Here is a 24370-nt window from a genome sequence, read left to right as displayed (position 1 = left end):
TATTATTAACATGTTACAGTTTCGTTGTTTATAAACTGAGAATTTTTTCCTGCTTCGGTTTGCTTAAATGCTCAACATTTTTTGTTCAGTGTGTATTATTACAACCCATAGGCTGTGTCTTACTTTTCGTTCGGGTTGCCTGACCGTAAATCTCCGATTCACTTACCCTGAAAGCTGGCAATATTAATCAGTCGCTTCCAAAATTACCTATCTTCTTCGAAGCATTTCCTCGAGATCTAATTGGACCCTTTCAAAGTGTCTGAAAAGGATGTTTATAAGGTGGAGCTGAGATCCATCTCCTCCCTCCAAATCACAAAGTTTCCATTCCAATGTGACAGACGAACATGTTTCATGTTAGCATATGAGCTTTGGGACGGGTAGACAGATCATTTGTCCATTACATGTTGAGCATCATGCTAAGAGAGAGAGAGAGAGAGAGAGAGAGAGAGAGAGAGAGAGAGAGAGAGAGAGAGAGTTCCCACTTTACACCGCCTCTGCCACATTGATCTGCTTGCACTCGTCAGTGAATCTTTGGCGTTCGTTGGAGAGCGTTGTGTACTTCTCCGTAGACTTGTCTGATAGAAAATATATCCAAGTGATTTGAAATCTTCATTTTTTCTGCTGCTTCTTTTTTTCTTGGCGTTTTCAAAAGCCAAAATGCAGCGCATTCGGAATGCCACAGGCAACGGTTTTCAACAAACTTCTCTGTTAAAAAATGAGTCCGGTCACAGCTAATTTATGTCATATGAAGATGAAATAAATATCTAGAAATATTACTTAGAGAGATATTGAGAAGTGACTTGCGCTCGGAAAATTCCCGGTTGTGAGGGACAGGAGCTTTTAAAGGTGCAAGTGATCAGGTAACTGGAGATACTGGTTATATTTTCGTTTTAATTATATTAAGATTTATTGAAAACAAAAACTAGAATATACCTTATAAAGCAATAAGAATGGTCATTGAATCATCCCAAAGAAGACTTCTATGAAAATTATTCATATCAGGAACGATGCAACTTCGTTCCCGGGATTTGACGCTTTCGTTGTAATGCGGTCTGAATTACAGAGTGAGAATGAAAGATTGACCTTTGAAAAAAATTGTGAATTACAAGTATATACCAAGGAACACTTTCAGTAAGAAGGGCTATACAATATTGTCAACTGCCTTAATTATTATTATAGCAGTAGCAAGTGACCGAGCATTTTTGCATGACAGATCAACATATGAACTCACTCATGTGGGGCTTATTGCCTTTGCCTCTTAGTCCTCACATGAGCTGTAGCTTAGCCAACATAAGCTTGACCCCTGCCTTAGATGCCTTTGTTGCAGCTCCTTTGACATGCAATCATTATAAAAGGGTCGAGTTATGGTCACCTCTTTTTTTCCGATCAGTCGTGGTCATTTTCTTAATATCTTTAATTTCCGCGGAAGCCCGGGATAATGTTCGTTGTGCAACTGCGAGGGGCCGTCAGTTTGCCACTACAGTAAAGGCTGTGAGTACAATGGAGTCAAATATCAAAAGGAACTTAGATTCACTTCAAAAAGTCACATTGACAAGGATACCAATGACTGACTCCCTTCAACCTGATGCCATCTCAACTGACAGAAGCATCACCTGTAACAGGAAATGCAGAAAGTCGAGGGGTGGAGCCTCACACTCGACCTGCTGTTGCAAGAAAGGGTCTGTGGCGAATCCGCTATATCGTTTTTGCTCCATTTCGAGGCGCACTCTGCAGTTCCTGCATCGCATCATAAATGAGGAATATTTCATGAGTTCATCAAAGAGACGAATGAAACTACGTCATCTTCAATTTCAAAATGACTTCGTACTTTCGTATTCCTCCACCGACATGGCAAAGTGCAATGCTAGTAGCATCCACGTGCAACTGAAAAACGTCGAATCGAATGCCACGATCACTAAGAGACTTGAAACTCTCAACCGTGATAAATATGTTTCTAGCGTCAACATGAGGGAAACCTTTGACCGTCTACGAAGGAGAACGAACAAAGACAAAGGTTTCAGGAATGACGAAACTAAAGGAGAGCTATCACTTACTCCTGGACTTATGAGGGATAGAAAAAAATATGATGTTATAGGGATGAAGATTCTCCAGGAATTAAACAATATGTGTAGGCTTATCTTCTGTTCTATTTTGACTGAAAACTTCCTTTTGAAGCACTATTCAGTGAGGTGGAAAAGGGCGAGGAAGAGAAAGGAAAGGAACAAAAACTTTCGGGAGGAAAAGAAAGAAAAGACCTTTCGTAGTCTTCACAATTCACGAAAAATGCATTTGGGGGACTTCTCAACACACTCTGCTGCGAAACCTTTGCAGTCTATAAACACGTCAAATGCTGCCAGCAACAAACAGCATTTGTTAGAAGAGAGCTCTACGAACATACCGTCACAGCTGACACACCGACATAAAAGGAGAGGTTAGTGGCATTGGTGTGCATTCTCTTTATGCTTTACGAAAAATGTATGCATATATATATATATATATATATATATATATATATATATATATATATATATATATATATATATATATATATATATATATATATATATATATATATATATATATATATATATATATATATATATATATATATATATATATATATATATATAATATATATATATATATATATATATATATATATATATATATATATATATATATATATCTATATATATATATATATATATATATATATATATATGCATATATATATATATATATATATATATATATATATATATATATATATATATATATATATATATATATTAGATGACCAGCCCGGAGCTCCTGGGAAAACTCTGAAGGTCTCAGAAAAATTTTATTGCACCTCCTTATGCTGACTGTCCCTTTTATCCAGAAATTACCATGCTGATTGTCCCTTTTATGTGTAGATTACTGTTCTGATTGTCCCATTTATCCAGGTATTATTATGGTTACTGTCCCTTTTATCCAGAAATTACTGTACTAACTGCCCTTTTATCCAAATGTATCTGTACCGACTGTCCCATTTATCCAGATATTACTGCCGTGACTGTCCCATTTTTCCAAAGATTACTGAAGTGACAGTCCATTTTATCCAGGTATGGCTGTGCTGACTGTCACTTTATCCAGGTATTACTGTGGTGACTGTCCCTTTTTATCCAGTTATTACTTTACTGACTTTGCCATTTATCCAAGTATTATTGTGCTGACTGTCCCTTTTATCCAGGAATTCCTGTGGTAACTGTCCCATTTATCCATGCACTACTGTACTAACTGCCCATTCATCCAGGTATTACTGTGCTGACTGTCCCTTTTACCCAGGTATTATTGTGCTGACTATCCGTTTTATCCACACATTACTGTGGTAACTCCCTTTTTTTCCCGGTATTCCTGTGGTGACTGTCCCTTTTATCCATGTGTCACTATACTGTCTGTTCCTTTTACTGTGCTGACTGTCCATTATATCCAGGTATTACTGTGGTGACTGTCCATTTTATCTAGACATTACTGTGGTGACCGTTCACCTAGGTATTACTGTGGTGACCGTCCCATTTATCCACGCAATACTGATCTGTCTGTCCCTTATATCCAAGTATTACCGTGCCGACTGTCCATTTTATCCAGATATTAGTGTGGTGGCTGTCTCATTTCTCCAGGTAGTACTGTGGTGACTGTCCGTCCTATAGAGGTGGTATTACTGTGGTGAATACCCCATTTCTCCCTGTATTACTGTAATGTGTGTGTCCCTTTTATTCAAGGATTACTGTGCTGACTGTCCCTTTTTATCCAGGTATTACTGTGGTGACTGCCAATTTTATCCAGGTATTACTGTGGTGACTGTCTAAATCTTGATACAGAGTTATTAATCACAGGAAAGGAAAGTAAACCTTGACACAGAATTATTAATCACAGGAAAGAAAAGTAAACCTTGATACAGAATTATTAATCACAGGTAAGAAAAGTAAACCTTGAAACAGAATTATTAATCACGGGAAAGAAAAGTAAACCTTGATACAGAATTATTAATCGCAGGAAAGAAAAGTAAACCTTGGTACAGAATTATTAATCACAATAAAGGAAAGTAAACCTTGATACAGAATTATTAATCATAGGAAAGGAAAGTAAACATTGATACAGAATTATTAATCACAGGAAAGAAAAGTAAACCTTAATACGGAATTATTAATCACAGGAAAGGAAAGTAAACCTTGATAAAGAATTATTAATCACAGGAAAGAAAAATAAACCTTAAAACAGAATTATTAATCACAGGAAAGAAAAGTAAACCTTGATACAGAATTATTAATCACAGACGAGAAAAGTAATCTTTGTTACAGAATCATTAATGACAGGTAGAAAACTAAACCTTGATACAGAATTATTAATAACAGGAAAGAAAAATAAACCATGATGCAAAATTATTAATAACAGGAAAGAAAAGTAAACCTTGATACAAAATTATCAATCACAGGAAAGAAAAGTAAATCTTGATATAGAATTATTAATCACAGGAAAGAAAAGTAATCCTTGATACAGAATTATTAATCACAGGAAAGAAAAGTAAACCTTGATACAGAATTATTAATCATAGGAAAGGAAAGTAAACCTTGACACAGAATTATTAACCACAGGAAAGAAAAGTAAACCTTGATACAGAATTATTAATCACAGGAAGGAAAAGTAAACATTGATACAGAATTATTAATCACAGGAAAGGAAAGTAAATCTTGATACAGAATTATTAATTACAGGAAAGGAAAATAAACCTTAAAGCAGAATTATTAATCACAAGAAAGAAAAGTAAAACTTGATACAGAATTATTAATCACAGACGACAGAAGTAATCTTTGTTACAGAATCATTAATGACAGGTAGAAAACTAAATCTTGATACAGAATTATTAATAATAGGAAAGAAAAATAAACCATGATGCAAAATTATTAATCACAGGAAAGAAAAGTAAACCTTGATACAAAATTATCAATCACAGGAAAGAAAAGTAAATCTTGATACAGAATTATTAATCACAGGAAAGAAAAGTAATCCTTGATACAGAATTATTAATCACAGGAAAGAAAAGTAAACCTTGATACAGAATTATTGATCATAGGAAAGGAAAGTAAACCTTGACACAGAATTATTAACCACAGGAAAGAAAAGTAAACCTTGATATAGAATTATTAATCACAGGAAAGAAAAGTAAACATTGATACAGAATTATTAATCACAGGAAAGGAAAGTAAATCTTGATACAGAACTATTAATCATAGGAAAGGAAAGTAAACCTCGATACATAATTATTAGATACAGGAAAGAAAAATAAACCTTGATATAGAATTATTAATCACAGGAAAGAAACGTAAACCTTGATACAGAATTATTAATAACAGGAAAGAAAAGTAAACCTTGAAACAGAATTATTAATCACAGGAAAGAAAAATAAACCTTGAAACAAAATTATTAATCACAGGAAAGAAAAGTAAACCTTGATACAGAATTATTAATCACAGGAAAGAAATGTAAACCTTGATACAGAATTATTAATCACAGGAAAGAAATGTAAACCTTGATACAGAATTATTAATCACAGGAAAGAATAGTAAACGTTGATACAGAATTATTAATCACAGTAAAGAAAAGTAAACCTTGATACAGAATTATCAATCACAGGAAAGAAAAGTAAACCCTGATACAGAATCATTAATCACAGGAAAGAAAAGTAAACCTTGATACAGAATTATTAATCACAGGGATGGAAAGTAAACATTAAAACAGAATTATTAATCACAGGAAAGAAAAGTAAATGTTGATATAGAATTATTGATCACATGAAAGGAAAGTAAACCTTGATACAAAATTATTAATCACAGGAAAGGAAAATAAAGATTGATACAAAATTATTAATCACAGGAAAGGAAAATAAACCTTGATGCAGAATTATTAATCACAGGAAAGAAAAATAAACCTTGATACAAAATTATTAATCACAGGAAAGAAAAGTAAACCTTAATACAGTATTATTGATCACAGGAAAGAAAAGTAATCCTTGATACAGAATTATTAATCACAGGAAAGAAAAGTAAACATTAATACAGAATTATTAATCACACGAAAGGAAAGTAAACCTTGATACAGAATTATTAATCACAGGAAAGAAAAGTTAACCTTGATACAGAATTATCAATGACACGAGAGGAAAGTAAACTTTGATACAGAATTATTAATCACAGGAAAGAAAAGTAAGCCTTGATACAGAATTACCAACGACAGGAAAGGAAAGTAAACCTTGATACAGAATTATTAATCACAGGAAAGAAAAGTAATACTTGAAACAGAATTGTTAATCACATGAAAGGAAAGTAAACCTTGAGACAGAATTATTAATCACAGGAAAGAAAAGTAAACCTTGATACAGAATTATTAATCACAGGGAAGGAAAGTAAACATTAAAACTGAATTATTAATCACAGGAAAGAAAAGTAAACCTTTATATAGAATTATTTATCACATGAAAGGAAAGTAAACCTTGATACAAAATTATTAATCTCAGGAAAGGAAAATAAAGATTGATACAAAATTATTAATCACAGGAAAGTAAAATAAACCTTGATGCAGAATTATTAATCACAGGAAAGAAAAATAAACCTTGATACAAAATTATTAATCACAGGAAAGAAAAGTAAACCTTAATACAGTATTATTGATCACAGGAAAGAAAAGTAATCCTTGATACAGAATTATTAATCACAGGAAAGAAAAGTAAACCTTGATACAGAATTATTAATCACACGAAAGGAAAGTAAACATTGATACCGAATTATTAATCACAGGAAAGAAAAGTAAACCTTGATACAGAATTATCAATGACATGAGAGAGGAAAGTAAACTTTGATACAAAATTATTAATCACAGGAAAGAAAAGTAAGCCTTGATACAGAATTATCAACGACAGGAAAGGAAAGTAAACCTTGATACAGAATTATTAATCACAGGAAAGAAAAGTAATACTTGAAACAGAATTGTTAATCACATGAAAGGAAAGTAAACCTTGATACAGAATTATTAATCACAGGAAAGAAAAATAAACGTTGATACAAAATTATTAACCACGGAAAGGAAAATAAACCTTGATACAGAATTATTAATCACAGGAAAGAAAAAGTAAACCTTGATACAGGATTATCAATGACAGGAAAGGAAAGAAAATCTTGATACAGAATTATTAAACGTAGGAAAGAAAAAGTAAACCTTGTTACAGAATTATCAATCAAAGGAAAGGAAAGTAAACTTTGATACAGAATTATTAATCACAGGAAAGAAAAGTAATACTTGATACAGAATTATCAATCATAGGAAAGAAAAGTAAACCTTTATACAGAATTATTAATCACAGGAAAGAAATGTAAACTTTGATACAGAATTATTAATCACAGGGAAGAAAAATAAACCTTGACTCAGATTTATTAATCACAGTAAAGAAACGTAAACCTGATACAGAATTATTAATCACAGGAAAGAAGAGTAAAACTTGATACAGAATTATCAATCAAAGGAAAGGAAAGTAAACTTTGATACAGAATTATTAATCACAGGAAAGAAAAGTAATACTTGATACAGAATTATCAATCATAGGAAAGAAAAGTAAACCTTTATACAGAATTATTAATCACAGGAAAGAAAAGTAAACTTTGATACAGAATTATTAATCACAGGGAAGAAAAGTAATACTTGATACAGAATTATTAATCACAGTAAAGAAAAGTAAACCTTGATACAGAATTATCAATCACAGGAAAGAAAAGTAAACCCTGATACAGAATCATTAATCACAGGAAAGAAAAGTAAACCTTGATACAGAATTATTAATCACAGGGATGGAAAGTAAACATTAAAACAGAATTATTAATCACAGGAAAGAAAAGTAAATGTTGATATAGAATTATTGATCACATGAAAGGAAAGTAAACCTTGATACAAAATTATTAATCACAGGAAAGGAAAATAAAGATTGATACAAAATTATTAATCACAGGAAAGGAAAATAAACCTTGATGCAGAATTATTAATCACAGGAAAGAAAAATAAACCTTGATACAAAATTATTAATCACAGGAAAGAAAAGTAAACCTTAATACAGTATTATTGATCACAGGAAAGAAAAGTAATCCTTGATACAGAATTATTAATCACAGGAAAGAAAAGTAAACATTAATACAGAATTATTAATCACACGAAAGGAAAGTAAACCTTGATACAGAATTATTAATCACAGGAAAGAAAAGTTAACCTTGATACAGAATTATCAATGACACGAGAGGAAAGTAAACTTTGATACAGAATTATTAATCACAGGAAAGAAAAGTAAGCCTTGATACAGAATTACCAACGACAGGAAAGGAAAGTAAACCTTGATACAGAATTATTAATCACAGGAAAGAAAAGTAATACTTGAAACAAATTGTTAATCACATGAAAGGAAAGTAAACCTTGAGACAGAATTATTAATCACAGGAAAGAAAAGTAAACCTTGATACAGAATTATTAATCACAGGGAAGGAAAGTAAACATTAAAACTGAATTATTAATCACAGGAAAGAAAAGTAAACCTTTATATAGAATTATTTATCACATGAAAGGAAAGTAAACCTTGATACAAAATTATTAATCTCAGGAAAGGAAAATAAAGATTGATACAAAATTATTAATCACAGGAAAGTAAAATAAACCTTGATGCAGAATTATTAATCACAGGAAAGAAAAAATAAACCTTGATACAAAATTATTAATCACAGGAAAGAAAAGTAAACCTTAATACAGTATTATTGATCACAGGAAAGAAAAGTAATCCTTGATACAGAATTATTAATCACAGGAAAAAAAGTAAACCTTGATACAGAATTATTAATCACACGAAAGGAAAGTAAACATTGATACCGAATTATTAATCACAGGAAAGAAAAGTAAACCTTGATACAGAATTATCAATGACATGAGAGGAAAGTAAACTTTGATACAAAATTATTAATCACAGGAAAGAAAAGTAAGCCTTGATACAGAATTATCAACGACAGGAAAGGAAAGTAAACCTTGATACAGAATTATTAATCACAGGAAAGAAAAGTAATACTTGAAACAGAATTGTTAATCACATGAAAGGAAAGTAAACCTTGATACAGAATTATTAATCACAGGAAAGAAAAATAAACGTTGATACAAAATTATTAACCACGGGAAAGGAAAATAAACCTTGATACAGAATTATTAATCACAGGAAAGAAAAGTAAACCTTGATACAGGATTATCAATGACAGGAAAGGAAAGAAAATCTTGATACAGAATTATTAAACGTAGGAAAGAAAAGTAAACCTTGTTACAGAATTATCAATCAAAGGAAAGGAAAGTAAACTTTGATACAGAATTATTAATCACAGGAAAGAAAAGTAATACTTGATACAGAATTATCAATCATAGGAAAGAAAAAGTAAACCTTTATACAGAATTATTAATCACAGGAAAGAAATGTAAACTTTGATACAGAATTATTAATCACAGGGAAGAAAAATAAACCTTGACTCAGATTTATTAATCACAGTAAAGAAACGTAAACCTGATACAAATTATTAATCACAGGAAAGAAGAGTAAAACTTGATACAGAATTATCAATCAAAGGAAAGGAAAGTAAACTTTGATACAGAATTATTAATCACAGGAAAGAAAAGTAATACTTGATACAGAATTATCAATCATAGGAAAGAAAAGTAAACCTTTATACAGAATTATTAATCACAGGAAAGAAAAGTAAACTTTGATACAGAATTATTAATCACAGGGAAGAAAAGTAATACTTGATACAGAATTATCAATCATAGGAAAGAAAAGTAAACCTTTATACAGAATTATTAATCACAGGAAAGAAAAGTAAACGTTGATACAGAATTATTAATCACAGGGAAGAAAAATAAACCTTGACTCAGATTTATTAATCACAGTAAAGAAACGTAAACCTGATACAGAATTATTAATCACAGGAAAGAAGAGTAAAACTTGATACAGAATTATCAATCAAAGGAAAGGAAAGTAAACTTTGATACAGAATTATTAATCACAGGAAAGAAAAGTAATACTTGATACAGAATTATCAATCATAGGAAAGAAAAGTAAACCTTTATACAGAATTATTAATCACAGGAAAGAAAAGTAAACTTTGATACAGAATTATTAATCACAGGGAAGAAAAATAAACCTTGACACAGATTTATTAATCACAGTAAAGAAACGTAAACCTGATACAGAATTATTAATCACAGGAAAGAAGAGTAAAACTTAATACAGAATTATTAATCACAGGAAAGAAAAGTAAACATTGATACAGAATTATTAATCACAGGAAAGGAAAGCAAACTTCAATACAGAATTATTAACCACAGGAAAGAAAAGTAAACCTTGATACAGAATTATTAATCACAAGAAAGAAAAGTAAACCTTGATACACAATTATTAATCACAGGAAAGGAAAGTAAACCTTAATCTAGAATTATTAATAACAGGAAAGAAAAGTAAACTTTAATACAGAATTATTAACCACAAGAAAGAAAAGTAAACCTTGATACAGAATTATTAATCACAGGAAAGAAAAAACCTTGATACAGAATAATTGATCACAGGAAAGAAAAGTAAACCTTGATACAGAATTATTAATCACAGGAAAGAAAAAACCTTGATACAGAATAATTGATCACAGGAAAGAAAAGTAAACCTTGATACAGAATTATTAATCACAGGAAAGAAAAATAAACCTTGATACAGGATTGTTAATCACAAGAAAGAAAAGTAAACCTTGATACAGAATTATTAATCACAGGGAAAAAAATTAAACCTTAATACAGAATTATTACTCACAGGAAAGAAAAGTAAGCCTTGATACATAATTATTAATCACAAGAAAGAAACGTAAACCTTTATACAGAATTATTATTCACAGGAAAGGTAAGTAAACCTTGATACAGAATTACTAATCACAGGAAAGAAAAGTAAACACTGATACAGAATTATTAATCACAGGAAAGAAAAGTAAACCTTAATACAGAATTATTAATCACAGGAAAGGAAAGTAAACCTTGATAAAGAATTATTAATCACAGGAAAGGAAAATAAACCTTAAAACAGAATTATTAATCACAGGAAAGAAAAGTAAACCTTGATACAGAATTATTAATCACAGACGAGAAAAGTAATCTTTGTTACAGAATCATTAATGACAGGTAGGAAACTATACCTTGATAGAGAATTATTAATAACAGGAAAGAAAAATAAACCATGATGCAAAATTATTAATAACAGTTAAGAAAAGTAAACCATGGAACAAAATTATCAATCACAGGAAAGAAAAGTAAATCTTGATACAGAATTATTAATCACAGGAAAGAAAAGTAATCCTTGATACAGAATTATTAATCACAGGAAAGAAAAGTAAACCTTGATACAGAATTGTTAATCATAGGAAAGGAAAGTAAACCTTGACACAGAATTATTAACCACAGGAAAGAAAGGTAAACCTTGATACAGAATTATTAATCACAGGAAAGAAAAGTAAACATTGACACAGAATTATTAATCACAGGAAAGGAAAGGAAATCTTGATACAGAATTATTAATCACAGGAAAGGAAAATAAACATTAAAACAGAATTATTAATCACAGGAAAGTAAAGTAAAACTTGATACAGAATTATTAATCACAGACGAGAAAAGCAATCTTTGTTAGAGCATCATTAATGACAGGTAGAAAACTAAATCTTGATACAGAATTATTAATAACAGGAAAGAAAAATAAACCATGATGCAAAATTATTAATCACAGGAAAGAAAAGTAAACCTTGATACAAAATTATCAATCACAGGAAAGAAAAGTAAATCTTTATACAGAATTATTAATCACAGGAAAGAAAAGTAATCCTTGATACAGAATTATTAATCACAGGAAAGAAAAGTAAACCTTGATACAGAATTATTAATCATAGGAAAGGAAAGTAAACCTTGACACAGAATTATTAACCACAGGAAAGAAAGGTAAACCTTGATATAGAATTATTAATCACAGGAAAGAAAAGTAAACCTTGATACAGAATTATTAATCACAGGAAAGGAAAGTAAATCTTGATACAGAACTATTAATCATAGGAAAGGAAAGTAAACCTCGATACAGAATTATTAGATACAGGAAAGAAAAATAAACCTTGATATAGAATTATTAATCACAAGAAAGAAAAGTAAACCTTGATACAGAATTATTAATCACAGAAAAGGAAAGTAAACCTTAAAACAATTATTAATCACAGGAAAGGAAAGCAAACCTTGATACAGAATCATTAATAATAGGAATGAAAAGTAAACCTTGATACAGAATTATTAATCACAGGAAAGAAAAGTAAACCTTGATACAGAATTATTAATCACAGGAAAGAAAAGTAAACCTTGATACAGAATTATTAATAACAGGAAAGAAAAGTAAACCTTGAAACAGAATTATTAATCACAGGAAAGAAAAATAAACCTTGAAACAAAATTATTAATCACAGGAAAGAAAAGTAAACCTTGATACAGAATTATTAATCACAGGAAAGAAAAGTAAACCTTGATACAGAATTATTAATCACAGGAAAGAATAGTAAACGATGATACAGAATTATTAATCACAGTAAAGAAAAGTAAACCTTGATACAGAATTATCAATCACAGGAAAGAAAAGTAAACCCTGATGCAGAATTATTAATCACAGGAAAGAAAAGTAAACCTTGATACAGAATTATTAATCACAGGGAAGGAAAGTAAACATTAAAACAGAATTATTAATCACAGGAAAGAGAAGTAAACCTTGATATAGAATTATTGATCACAGGAAAGGAAAGTAAACCTTGATACAAAATTATTAATCACAGGGAAGGAAAATAAACCTTGATACAAAATTATTAATCACAGGAAAGGAAAATAAACCTTGATGCAGAATTATTAATCACAGGAAAGAAAAATAAACCTTGATACAAAATTATTAATCACAGGAAAGAAAAGTAAACCTTAATACAGTATTATTGATCACAGGAAAGAAAAGTAATCCTTGATACAGAATTATTAATCACAGGAAAGAAAGGTAAACCTTGATGCAGAATTATTAATCACACGAAAGGAAAGTAAACCTTGATACAGAATTATTAATCACAGGAAAGAAAAGTAAACCTTGATACAGAATTATCAATGACATGAGAGGAAATAAACTTTGATACAGAATTATTAATCACAGGAAAGAAAAGTAAGCCTTGATACAGAATTATCAATGACAGGAAAGGAAAGTAAACCTTGATACAGAATTATTAATCACAGGAAAGAAAAGTAATACTTGAAACAGAATTGTTAATCACATGAAATGAAAATTAACCTTGAGACAGAATTATTAATCACAGGAAAGAAAAGTAAACCTTGATACAGAATTATTAATCACACGAAAGGAAAGTAAACCTTGATACAGAATTATTAATCACAGGAAAGAAAAATAAACGTTGATACAAAATTATTAACCACGGGAAAGGAAAATAAACCTTGATACAGAATTATTAATCACAGGAAAGAAAAGTAAAACTTGATACAGAATTATCAATGACAGGAAAGGAAAGAAAATCTTGATACAGAATTATTAATCATAGGAAAGAAAAGTAATACTTGATACAGAATTATCAATCAAAGGAAAGGAAAGGAAAGTAAGTTTGATACAGAATTATTAATGACAGGAAAGAAAAGTAATACTTGATACAGAATTATCAACCATAGGAAAGAAAAGTAAACCTTTATACAGAATTCTTAATCACAGGAAAGAAAAGTAAACTTTGATACAGAATTATTAATCACAGGGAAGAAAAAGAAACCTTGACACAGATTTATTAATCACAGTAAAGAAAAGTAAACCTGATACAGAATTAATAATCACAGGAAAGAAAAGTAAACCTTGATACAGAATTATTAATCACAGGAAAGAAAAGTAAACATTGATACAGAATTATTAATCACAGGAAAGGAAAGCAAACTTCCATTCAGAATTATTAACCACAGGAAAGAAAAGTAAACCTTGATACAGAATTATTAATCACAGGAAAGAAAAGTAAACCTTGGTACAGAATTATTAATCACAGGAAAGGAAAGTAAACCTTAATCTAGAATTATTAATAACAGGAAAGAAAAGTAAACTTTAATACAGAATTATTAACCACAGGAAAGAAAAGTAAACCTTGATACAAAATTATTAATCACAGGAAAGAAAAAAACCTTGATACAGAATTATTGATCACAGGAAAGAAAAGTAAACCTTGATACAGAATTATTAATCACTGGAAAGAAAAATAAACCTTGATACAGAATTGTTAATCACAAGAAAGAAAAGTAAACCTTGATACAGAATTATTAATCACAGGGAAAAAAAGTAAACCTTGATACAGAATTATTAATCACAGGAAAGAAAAGTAAGCCTTGATACAGAATTATTAATCACAAGAAAGAAAAGTAAACCTTTATACAGAATTATTATTCACAGGAAAGGAAAGTAAACCTTGATACAGAATTACTAATCACAGGAAAGAAAAGTAAACCTTGATACAGAATTATTTAATCACAGGAAAGAAAAGTAAACATTGATACAGAATTATTAATCACAGGAAAGAAAAGTAAATCTTGATACAGAATTATTAACCCCAGAAAAAAGCATTTTTAATAATGGGAAGGGGAAGGGGGCGGGTGTACAGGTTTGAAACCTCCCCATTATCTAAGTTGGGTCATATGATGGCCATGTGCCAGATTTTGTCGAGATTGGTCAAGCAGTTCATGTTTCTATAGTCCACGAATATATGGGCAAATATACAAAAAATATACAAATATACAAACATTCACTTTTATATATAAGATATACCTATATATGTGTGTATGTATATATATATATTTATATATATATATATATATATATATATATATATATATATATATATATATATATATATATATATATATATATAGATAGATATATATGTATATGTATATATATATATATATATATATATATATATATATATATATATATATATATATATATAGTGTGTATATGTGTATATATATATATATATATATATATATATATATATATATATATATATATATATATATACATCTTTGAAAAAACCCTTAAAGATAAAAAAAGAACTGATAGGTCAGTTGTCAGTAAAATTTCCCTCGTTACCTTACTTGTACGGATTTGTATAAACTTACAAAGAGAATAATACCATGCGGCCTATTATCAGTACTGTTGGTTCAATATCATTTAAACTTACGAAATATATTACCAAGCTCTTGTCACCGTTACTTGGAACTATCTCCGATTCTCACATATATAATTGTCCAGATTTAGTTGATAAATTAAACAAAATAACTTTTTGCCCCATTGATAGATTCGTTAGTTTTTATGTTTGTTCTCTTTTTACTGAAGTCCCTAAAGCTTCTATTTTAGAGTATCTTAGTAATGAACTAATCCATCATGAATTACTTCTACCTATAAGTCACATTATTTCACTCACTAGGTTATGCATTTGTGATTGTAAGTTTATATTCAATGGTGAATTTTACCAACAAATATTTGGTATGGCAATGGGCAACCCTTTATCCTCACTCCTCTCAAACTTGTATATGGAATTCTTTGAAAAACGATATTTACCTAATATCATTTACACTCCTTCAAAGTGGTATAGATATGTTGACGATATTTTAGGTGTTTTGCCTGCTGGTACTGATGTAAATGATTTACTCTCTCATTTGAATAACCAGATACATCTGTTAACTTTGCTTTAGAATCAGAAAAAGACAATTGTCTCCCTTTCTTAGATATTTTAATACAGAGAGAACCATTTCAATTTAAAATCATAGGAAACCAACTAACAACTTAACTTATGTTCATTTCTATTCAGGCCATCACCTTATTGTCAAAATATCAATATTTTCTTCGTATGTTTTTACGAGTTTTGCGCATTGTCAGTCCCCAGTATTTGGATCAAGAAATTGAATGCATAAGAAAAGTAGGGACAGATTTTTGTTATCCTTCACATACACTAGATATTTGTTATAATAAAGCCCACAAAAAGTTTTATAGTGAAAGTAACATGGAACATGGAGAAAAAAACCCTTAACAACATTCTTAGCTTGCCTTATTTTAGTGGTTTCGAAAACATAAAATCATTGTTAAAATCTTTTAATGTCAACCTCGTTTTTTCCTATAATAACACACTTAAGGGAATATTAATAAAAATAGCCCTGAAGAAAACAACAACATAATATATATAAAATTTCATGTTTGGACTGCCCCTCTTTTTATATTAGCCAATCTAGCAAGGCTATACATGTGCATATTAAACAACATAGTATTCTGTCAAAACTGGGCAAACATCCAATGCTATATTCATTCATTTAAGTGAAAACTCTCACAGGATAAATTGGACTGAAAGTTCAGTGATTGCCAAATCGAAAGATTTCTCTTCACGAAATCTTTTAGAATCTACTATTATGCAGCTTACTTCCAGCTGTAGTTTTAACCTTAGCCCTGGCATGTATTATTTGGACCTCTGTATTAGAAAAATGTTCAAGAATGACCTCAAAGATAAAATCCCTGACTTAATTACAAATTAGTTACCTTATATATATTTTCTATGTATTAGCATTTTATATATATATATATATATATATATATATATATATATATATATATATATATATATATATATATATATATATATATATATATATATATATATTGTAAAAATGTTCATCTTGCAAAAATTTTTATTTTTACCAAAAAAAAGAGAATTATTGAGCTGTACTTTTTGGTGGTCAGCCACCTCCTTGTGTAATCTTTTAATTGTCCTGTCCCTGCTTCTGAACAGTTGGGCCTAATCCTTTGTAAAACCTCTTAAATACTTAATCCTGTTTTGACAGTTCTACTAATTATTCAATTGTGTTGGATTCCAGGTACATATTTTTTCCTTTGTAATCCCCATCCGTCATTTATATGAGCCTTCTTTGTGAACTTACTTTTACATTTCTTCAGTCTGCAAAGTAAATGACTATAAGTCGAAAAGCCTTTCCTTCTGTAGATTTTGTCTTTATTTATGTATTCATCACGTTCCATATTTTTGTGATTCAGTTATATATATATTATATATATATATATATATATATATATATATATATATATATATATATATATATATATATATATATATATATATATATATATATATATATATATATATATATATATATATATATATATATATATATATATATATATATATATATATATATATATATATATATATATATATATATATATATATATATATATATATACGTATGTTGTAGATAGAGAGTAAATCTAAGGTAACTTCTCTCTCTCTTTCTCGTTTTCTATGCAGAGCTGTACTGTATGTTACCTAGGTTTTGGCTGTAATGGGCTGGTGTTTTGTAAACTTTAAATGGCGTTGTGTTTACGGAGGAAAATTTTACACCGTGTCGTGATATTTTTTTTTTCACTTGTCCTATTGTTCGCTGCACAATTTTTTTTCTCCTTTTTCCATGGCCTCTCTTTTAAATCCCATTAACGCTGGGAGCGATTTACCTACTCTGTTATAGATAGTGTGTAAATCTAAGGTAACATGAGTAGAGAGCGTTTGTGGGTTCAAACCTCTCTTAGGAACAAATAATCTTATTTCAGATGACAGTCTAATCTTCAAGGTTAATCAACCGGATATAGTAGTTTTTCTCTTAATTGTCCCTTGGAGTATATAAAATTTCCATCATCTGAGAATAAGCTGCTTCACTGGAGCCACCGAGGCTAGAGACTAAGATAAACTAAGTCCCCAAACTTGGCCATTAAATTAGAGTCAATCAGAAAGAGATGTGAAAATTTCTAAGTCTTGTCTACACCGAGAGATGGGTCACTCCCCATACCTTCAGCACGACGACCCCTTCGCCCAATGTACCACCCTAAGACACTGCTTTCCTTCTCTTCTCCTCCCTCTTGTATAGTGCTTGAGTGGTGATGTCTTTTCTTTCATAATCACGTCACAGTTCATAAGGTGTGTCGACTACGTCACTGTTCACTATCCTTGATATGTTACACCTTTCACCATTCCATCCTCACTATTTTTTGTTCACCATTTTCTATTCACCATTCTCTTTATCTCGCCATTGAATCCACAACAGGTAGTTGCAAAGTGTTTATCTTAACCTTTCACCTTTCTTTGTGTGCTCTAGACTGCTGAGATTTCTTGTAGCTACCTGTCTCGGAATAGCCGTTAATTTTTTGTATTGTCTTTTGTGTTTGATCAACACTGCTCTTTCCCTCTCTCGAATGTTCTGACTCATATTGATAAGACCACGTGTCCCACTCTTTGTGATAGCCTCAGTAATAGTTTCTATAATAGTCTCTCTGTAACATATCTATGTATCTATGAAATCAATAACAGTCATTATCAAGGTAGGGACTTCTTCCGGTGAAAAAAATAAGCCAAGAATCTGTCAATTTTCTCTTATCAACTGATGCCAAAGAATAATTCCGTGTTCAGAAAACTTTTACGACATTACCTACCTCATGTACCTATTGAGAACAGACCGGTAATTCATGGGATTCTTATGCACATGCTGCACCAGCGATTGGATGTCGAAACTCTACTCTTCAAAGCTGCTTCCACACCATCGGTGAAATCTACAACCTCATCACCAACCTGTTGCTCCATATTTTTTCCCATGTGAACAAGGTATCTTAAGCCATTCACTAGCACTGATGTTATTAGTTCTTACCCGGTTTTCCTCACTTTTCCAATTTTCCATATGCCACATATATGGCAATAATACAGTATTATTCTCACCTCAATATTTTTTTGCTTTAGTTGCGTTCAAAATTCTCAGTTCACTTCCATTAAGGAGAGTTAGCTCAACAACAGCTTCATATAGGCTACCCTGCTGCCTTCCTTAGTTACTTCATCTTCTCTGTGACTCACCTCTTCTTCATTCTCCTATTGTCCTTTACAATAGTTGCTCCCAAATATCCGTATGAATTACTGTTTCCACACTTTCATCATCCACATTAATCTTTATTCCTTCCCTTTTCTGGATTTCATTTAGCCTCACAGTCTTACTACAGCTCACAGTGCCTTTCAACTTTGACTTACAATAAACACTTTCAAATTCATTCACTAACCTTTGCAGTTTCTCTTCATCATCCTTAGACAACACTGCATCATTCACAAACTAGCCACACTACTAGAATTGAAGTGGCCAGAGGAACCTCATCCAATCCAGCAGCACTCTAAGTCGGTCTAGAAAAAGAAGCGGGACATTATTTCCTCTGCGCCCACCGCCCATTTTTTACATCGCGAACTGTGCAGTCACGCCTTTCTCTCACAACCTCTTAAATTTGACTTTTGGAATTCTTCTCATCTTCTGACTTGCCGTAATTTTTTTAGTTGTCTGTTTGGTAGCTTTTTACCTGGTAGACAGATATTAAAGGTAAATTCTATGTAGAAGTGTTCGACCTCGATCTTACATTCATTCACATACACACATAAACACACTAAGAAGATGAGGACTTATTTCGCCTTATGTACGAGTAAACCTCCCGTGATCAGACAGACTCACCCTCACCATTATTATTAAAATAGTTTAACCAGACCACTGATCTGACTATCAGCTCTCATAGGGCTGGCCAAACTGATGACTGAATAGAAAGTATTTTGATAATGTTGAAATGAAGGATTAGCATTGGTCATAACCACCATAAGTTATACACATTTGTTTATACATTCTCCCTCTCCGAAACATTTTAGATATTTTCTCTCTCCGAGAACCTAATATCTCCAAATGATATATGAGGAAAATTATATGTAGATACGTGAGGTCTTGGGCTGATTATAGAGTCACGGGATTTGAATTTAAACACCATGCTAATCATACATAAGGAAGAGGAGACGGACATTGCTGCATATGCATCCACATACCTATCGAGCTTAGATATTTTTTTCCCAGTATATAGTTAAAATGAACCCACCACCACTATAGTGATGTCATGGAAAGGGTTTAACTAATGGCTGACGTAAAGCGACACTGCTCGTGAGGACAACTAAAATTGTTCATTCATACGTAATCTTTTTCATTTAATGTGCAGAGTTTCAAACTTGCTGATTTCCCAAGCCGTTGCAATTATGTTATCTACATGAACCTAAAATTCTTATGTATTGGCAGAAGATTATCTTTTGAAATGTTTGCAAACCATATCCAATAAAACTGAGTTTCAAAAGTTTATCAGTCAGATGAAGGGAAAGAAGTCATTTTGACTAACTTCGTGATCAGATGAAATAATGAACCCTAACGAGCCTGTCTTAACCATGGTGATGAAATGGGTTGCGTTTTAATAGTGGATGAATTAAAGAAATACTACCGATCGTGAAACCTCAACTTTTACAGATATATTGGGTTTAGATCATACACCCTGTCTTGGGAATTATTGGAATTTAGAAAGCGTCCACAATTTTTAGAGAAGAAGGAAGTTAGGATTACATTTCCTGATAAGTTTTAGAAATCAAACGCAGTCGTATTAGTTGATACACGCACACTCAATTTTATATATATATATATATATATATATATATATATATATATATATATATATATATATATATATATATATATATATATATATATATATATATATATATAATGGGTCATGAAAGGTGACCTTTTGGGTTGGGAAAAGAATGTGATAGCTTTTCGAAGGCGTGAGATTTTATGACTGAATACAGCATGTAACGAAATGCTTGGGTGTTTTTCGCATTCAGCAAGAAGTAAACGTTCTTAGAGACCCTAAGTTAACAACCCACGTGTAAATAGAAGCGCAATTTCAGCACTGAAGCTTCTAGAAGGTTTTCTAGTTACAGATCCGGATATGAAGAGAATATCACTGCATTTTCCTGGGCTGGGTCACGTTGAAAGTGCACAGATTCTGCGTGGTTAGACATCGAAGCGATGCACCGGGAATGCTTAACTCTGGTGGAGTATATTCGTATGACCAAGTACCTGGTGACGCCTTGGAGTACAGAGGGCGTGTCCTTGTCGACCATTGAACTCGTTGGGGATGACACGAGAGTGTGTTCATATGTCCGTTGAAGAATGAATATTAATGGGAGGGATCACTGAATGAGTGGGCACTGCGATCCGTTATTTGTATAACTGAGTATGTGAACGGTGCAAAGGGAAGCACACACATGGAGACTGTGTTCCAGAGGACTCTTGTGAAGTGAGTAAAACTCATTTTCAGATGTTGGAAAACCCATTTATGTTGCAGTGAAATCTTGTGAATCGTTTTGACTCTTTTTGAGTATGGTTAATATAATGATATCTTTTTCCCGTTACAGGAGTTCCACCTTCCTCTTCGATATAGGAAGTGGTGTATTTTTTACTTGTATTTGATATGACTTTTATTATGATCTTTGGTGACATTTATTATTGTTTGGATGACAGATGGGTTGTTTATGTGTTTCGCTTGTACAAGCTGATGTCTACTGTATGCTTGGGCACGATTCGGTAGATTTTTATAGACATGTGTGAATCACTCTATTTCCATTTCGTAGATTATTTAAAGTTATTTCCGTTATTTCTGTCAATAAAGTGTAGTTTTGTACCTCAGTGTCTCATTCCAGTAGGCCTTGGAATTTAGTTAGGTTTAATTAATAACTTATGATATGAAGATGAAAGATCAGCTGACACATCAAGTCGGCTTTCGCTACCAAACACATCTCAGAGTAAGTGAGATGACAAGCACTGTGCTTAAAACAGAGAATTAAACAAAAGACCGCCCTCGAACTCGTATTAATATATATATATATATATATATATATATATATATATATATATATATATATATATATATATATATATATATATATATATATATATATATATATATATATATATATATATATATATATATATATATATATATATATATATATATATATATATATATATATATATATATATATATACATAGCATTGTGGCTATTAAATTACATATGTGTCTGGTAAAAGTGACCAGTGGATGCTACATATATATTTCAGCCTAAAAAGCAATAAAAACGATTGCCCACTTGGCTACGATGGTGAGGATGGGTCTATTCCAGCTCTAATAAATATATCTGAAAACGACAGGTATATGTATGTACAAGAGATAATAGACTTTTATCCTTCTCGTGGTCAGGTCAACAACGGGACCTCCTTGTGGTTATGGTGATGCGGGTTCGTTTCCCGCGACCGGCCATCACAGTCTGTTCAATTTCTTGTGTTTGGATCTTATGGCTTCGTAGTCACAAGCATATCCAAAAAAGCGCGAAGAATTCGAGAAGTTAAGAGGGCATTGTGGCTATTAGAATTATATATATAATACACACACACAATTAAATATATCAGATACTCACTATTACTGACATTTGCTAGCTCCTATATCTGCACCATACCCATACCCATAACCATACCCTTACCCATACCATATCTGTACCATACCCATATACCATATCCGCATCCATGCCATACCATAACCATATCCGTACCATACATATACCCATACTTATACCCATATCCATATCCATTCCATCCAATACCCATATCTATACCATACCTGTACCCATACCCTTCATGTTCCACCCTTAATAAGTTCCCCTACATGTTTCAACCTTAAAAGATTCCCCATTCATGTTCCACCCTTAGGTTCTCCCTTCATATTCCACCATTAAGTTCCCCTTTCACATTCCACCCTTGATAAGTTCCACTTTCATGTTCCACCCTTAAGTTCTCCCTTCATATTCGCCCCTTAATAAGACCCCCTTTAATATTTCATCCTTAAAAAGTTCCCCTTCATGTTCCACCCTTAAAATTTCCCTTCATATTTAACCCTTAATAAGTTCCCTTTTCATGTTCCACACTTACTAAGTTCCCCATTCATGTTCCGCCCTTAAGGTCTCCCTTCATATTCCACCTTAATAAGTTCCCCTTTCATGTTCCACCCTTAATAAGTTCCCCTTTAATATTTCATCCTTGAAGAGGTCCACCTTCATGTTCCACCCTTAATAAGTTACCCATTCATGTTCCACTCTTACTAAGAGCCCCATTCATGTTCCACACTTACTAAGTTCCCTTTTCATATTCCACCATTAATAAGTTCCCCTTTCATGTTCCACCCTTTCTAAGTTCCCCATTTATGTTCCACCCTTAAGCTCTCCCTTCATATTCCACGCTTCATAAGTTCCACTTTCATGTTCCACCCTTAATAAGTTCCCCATTCATGTTCCACCCTTAAAATCTCCCTTCATATTCCACCCTTAATAAGCTCCACTTTCATGTGACACCCTCAGTAAGATCCCATTTGATGTTTCATCCTTAAAAAGTTCCCCCTTCATCTTCCACTCTTAAGTTCCTTCTCCATGTTCCACCCTTAATAATTTCCCCTTTCATGTTCCGCCCTTAATATGTTCTGCCTTCATGTTCCCCCTTAATAAGATCTCTTTCATGTACAACCCTTGATATGTTCCTCCTTCATGTTCCACTCTTAATAATTTCCCCTTTCATGTTCCACCCTTAATAAGTTCCCCTTTCATGTTCAACCATTAATAGGTTCTCCTTTCATGTTCCACCCTTAACAAGTTCCCCATTCATGTTCCACCCTTAATAAGTTCCCCATTCATGTTCCACCCTTAAGCTCTCCCTTCATATTCCACCCTTCATAAGTTCCTCTTTCATGTTCCACCCTTAATAAGTTCCCCGAGTATTTCAGACCATAATGTCATAGAATTAACAGTCCGTTCCAAAATACATGAAAATAGAAATAAGCAAGAGAAGAAAAAATGGTAAGGATATGGAAAATACAATTTCTATAGTAAAAATATAAATTGGTCAAAAATAAATGAAGAATTAAACAAAGACTGGGAAAACATATTCGTAAGTGATAATATACAGGTAAATATGGATATATTATATAAAATATTAGAGGAAATAGTGGAAAAATATATACTGAAGAAGAAAATTAAACATCAGTCACGCATACCAAGATACAGAAGGATCTTGTTCCAGAAAATCAGAAAGTGGAAAAAAGGTCCTGCAAGAGAAAGGAATGCATGGAAAGTGATGGAACTGAAAAGTAAGATAGAAAATGCAGAAAAAAAAGATTATATAGTCAAAAGAAAATGAAAAAACAGGGCCTAGAAGAAAGGACACTACAAAATATCAAGCAAAACCC

General features: G+C 31.5%; 1 protein-coding gene across 1 annotated transcript in view; it reads left to right on the top strand.

Moving 5' to 3' along the window:
* Positions 1-522: 522 nt before the first annotated feature.
* The window catches only part of LOC136851922 (uncharacterized), a 489330-nt gene continuing 465482 nt past the window's right edge, over positions 523-24370 (top strand). The window contains exon 1 of the mRNA XM_067126612.1: positions 523-2431. Coding sequence (XP_066982713.1) covers positions 1207-2431 — 1225 coding nt within the window. The 5' untranslated portion in view covers positions 523-1206. The remainder of the gene's footprint in view (positions 2432-24370) is intronic.

Source organism: Macrobrachium rosenbergii, chromosome 1 (assembly GCF_040412425.1).
Source record: "Macrobrachium rosenbergii isolate ZJJX-2024 chromosome 1, ASM4041242v1, whole genome shotgun sequence".
Lineage (NCBI taxonomy): Eukaryota > Metazoa > Arthropoda > Malacostraca > Decapoda > Palaemonidae > Macrobrachium > Macrobrachium rosenbergii.
This window is presented reverse-complemented; position numbering and strand designations above follow the sequence as displayed.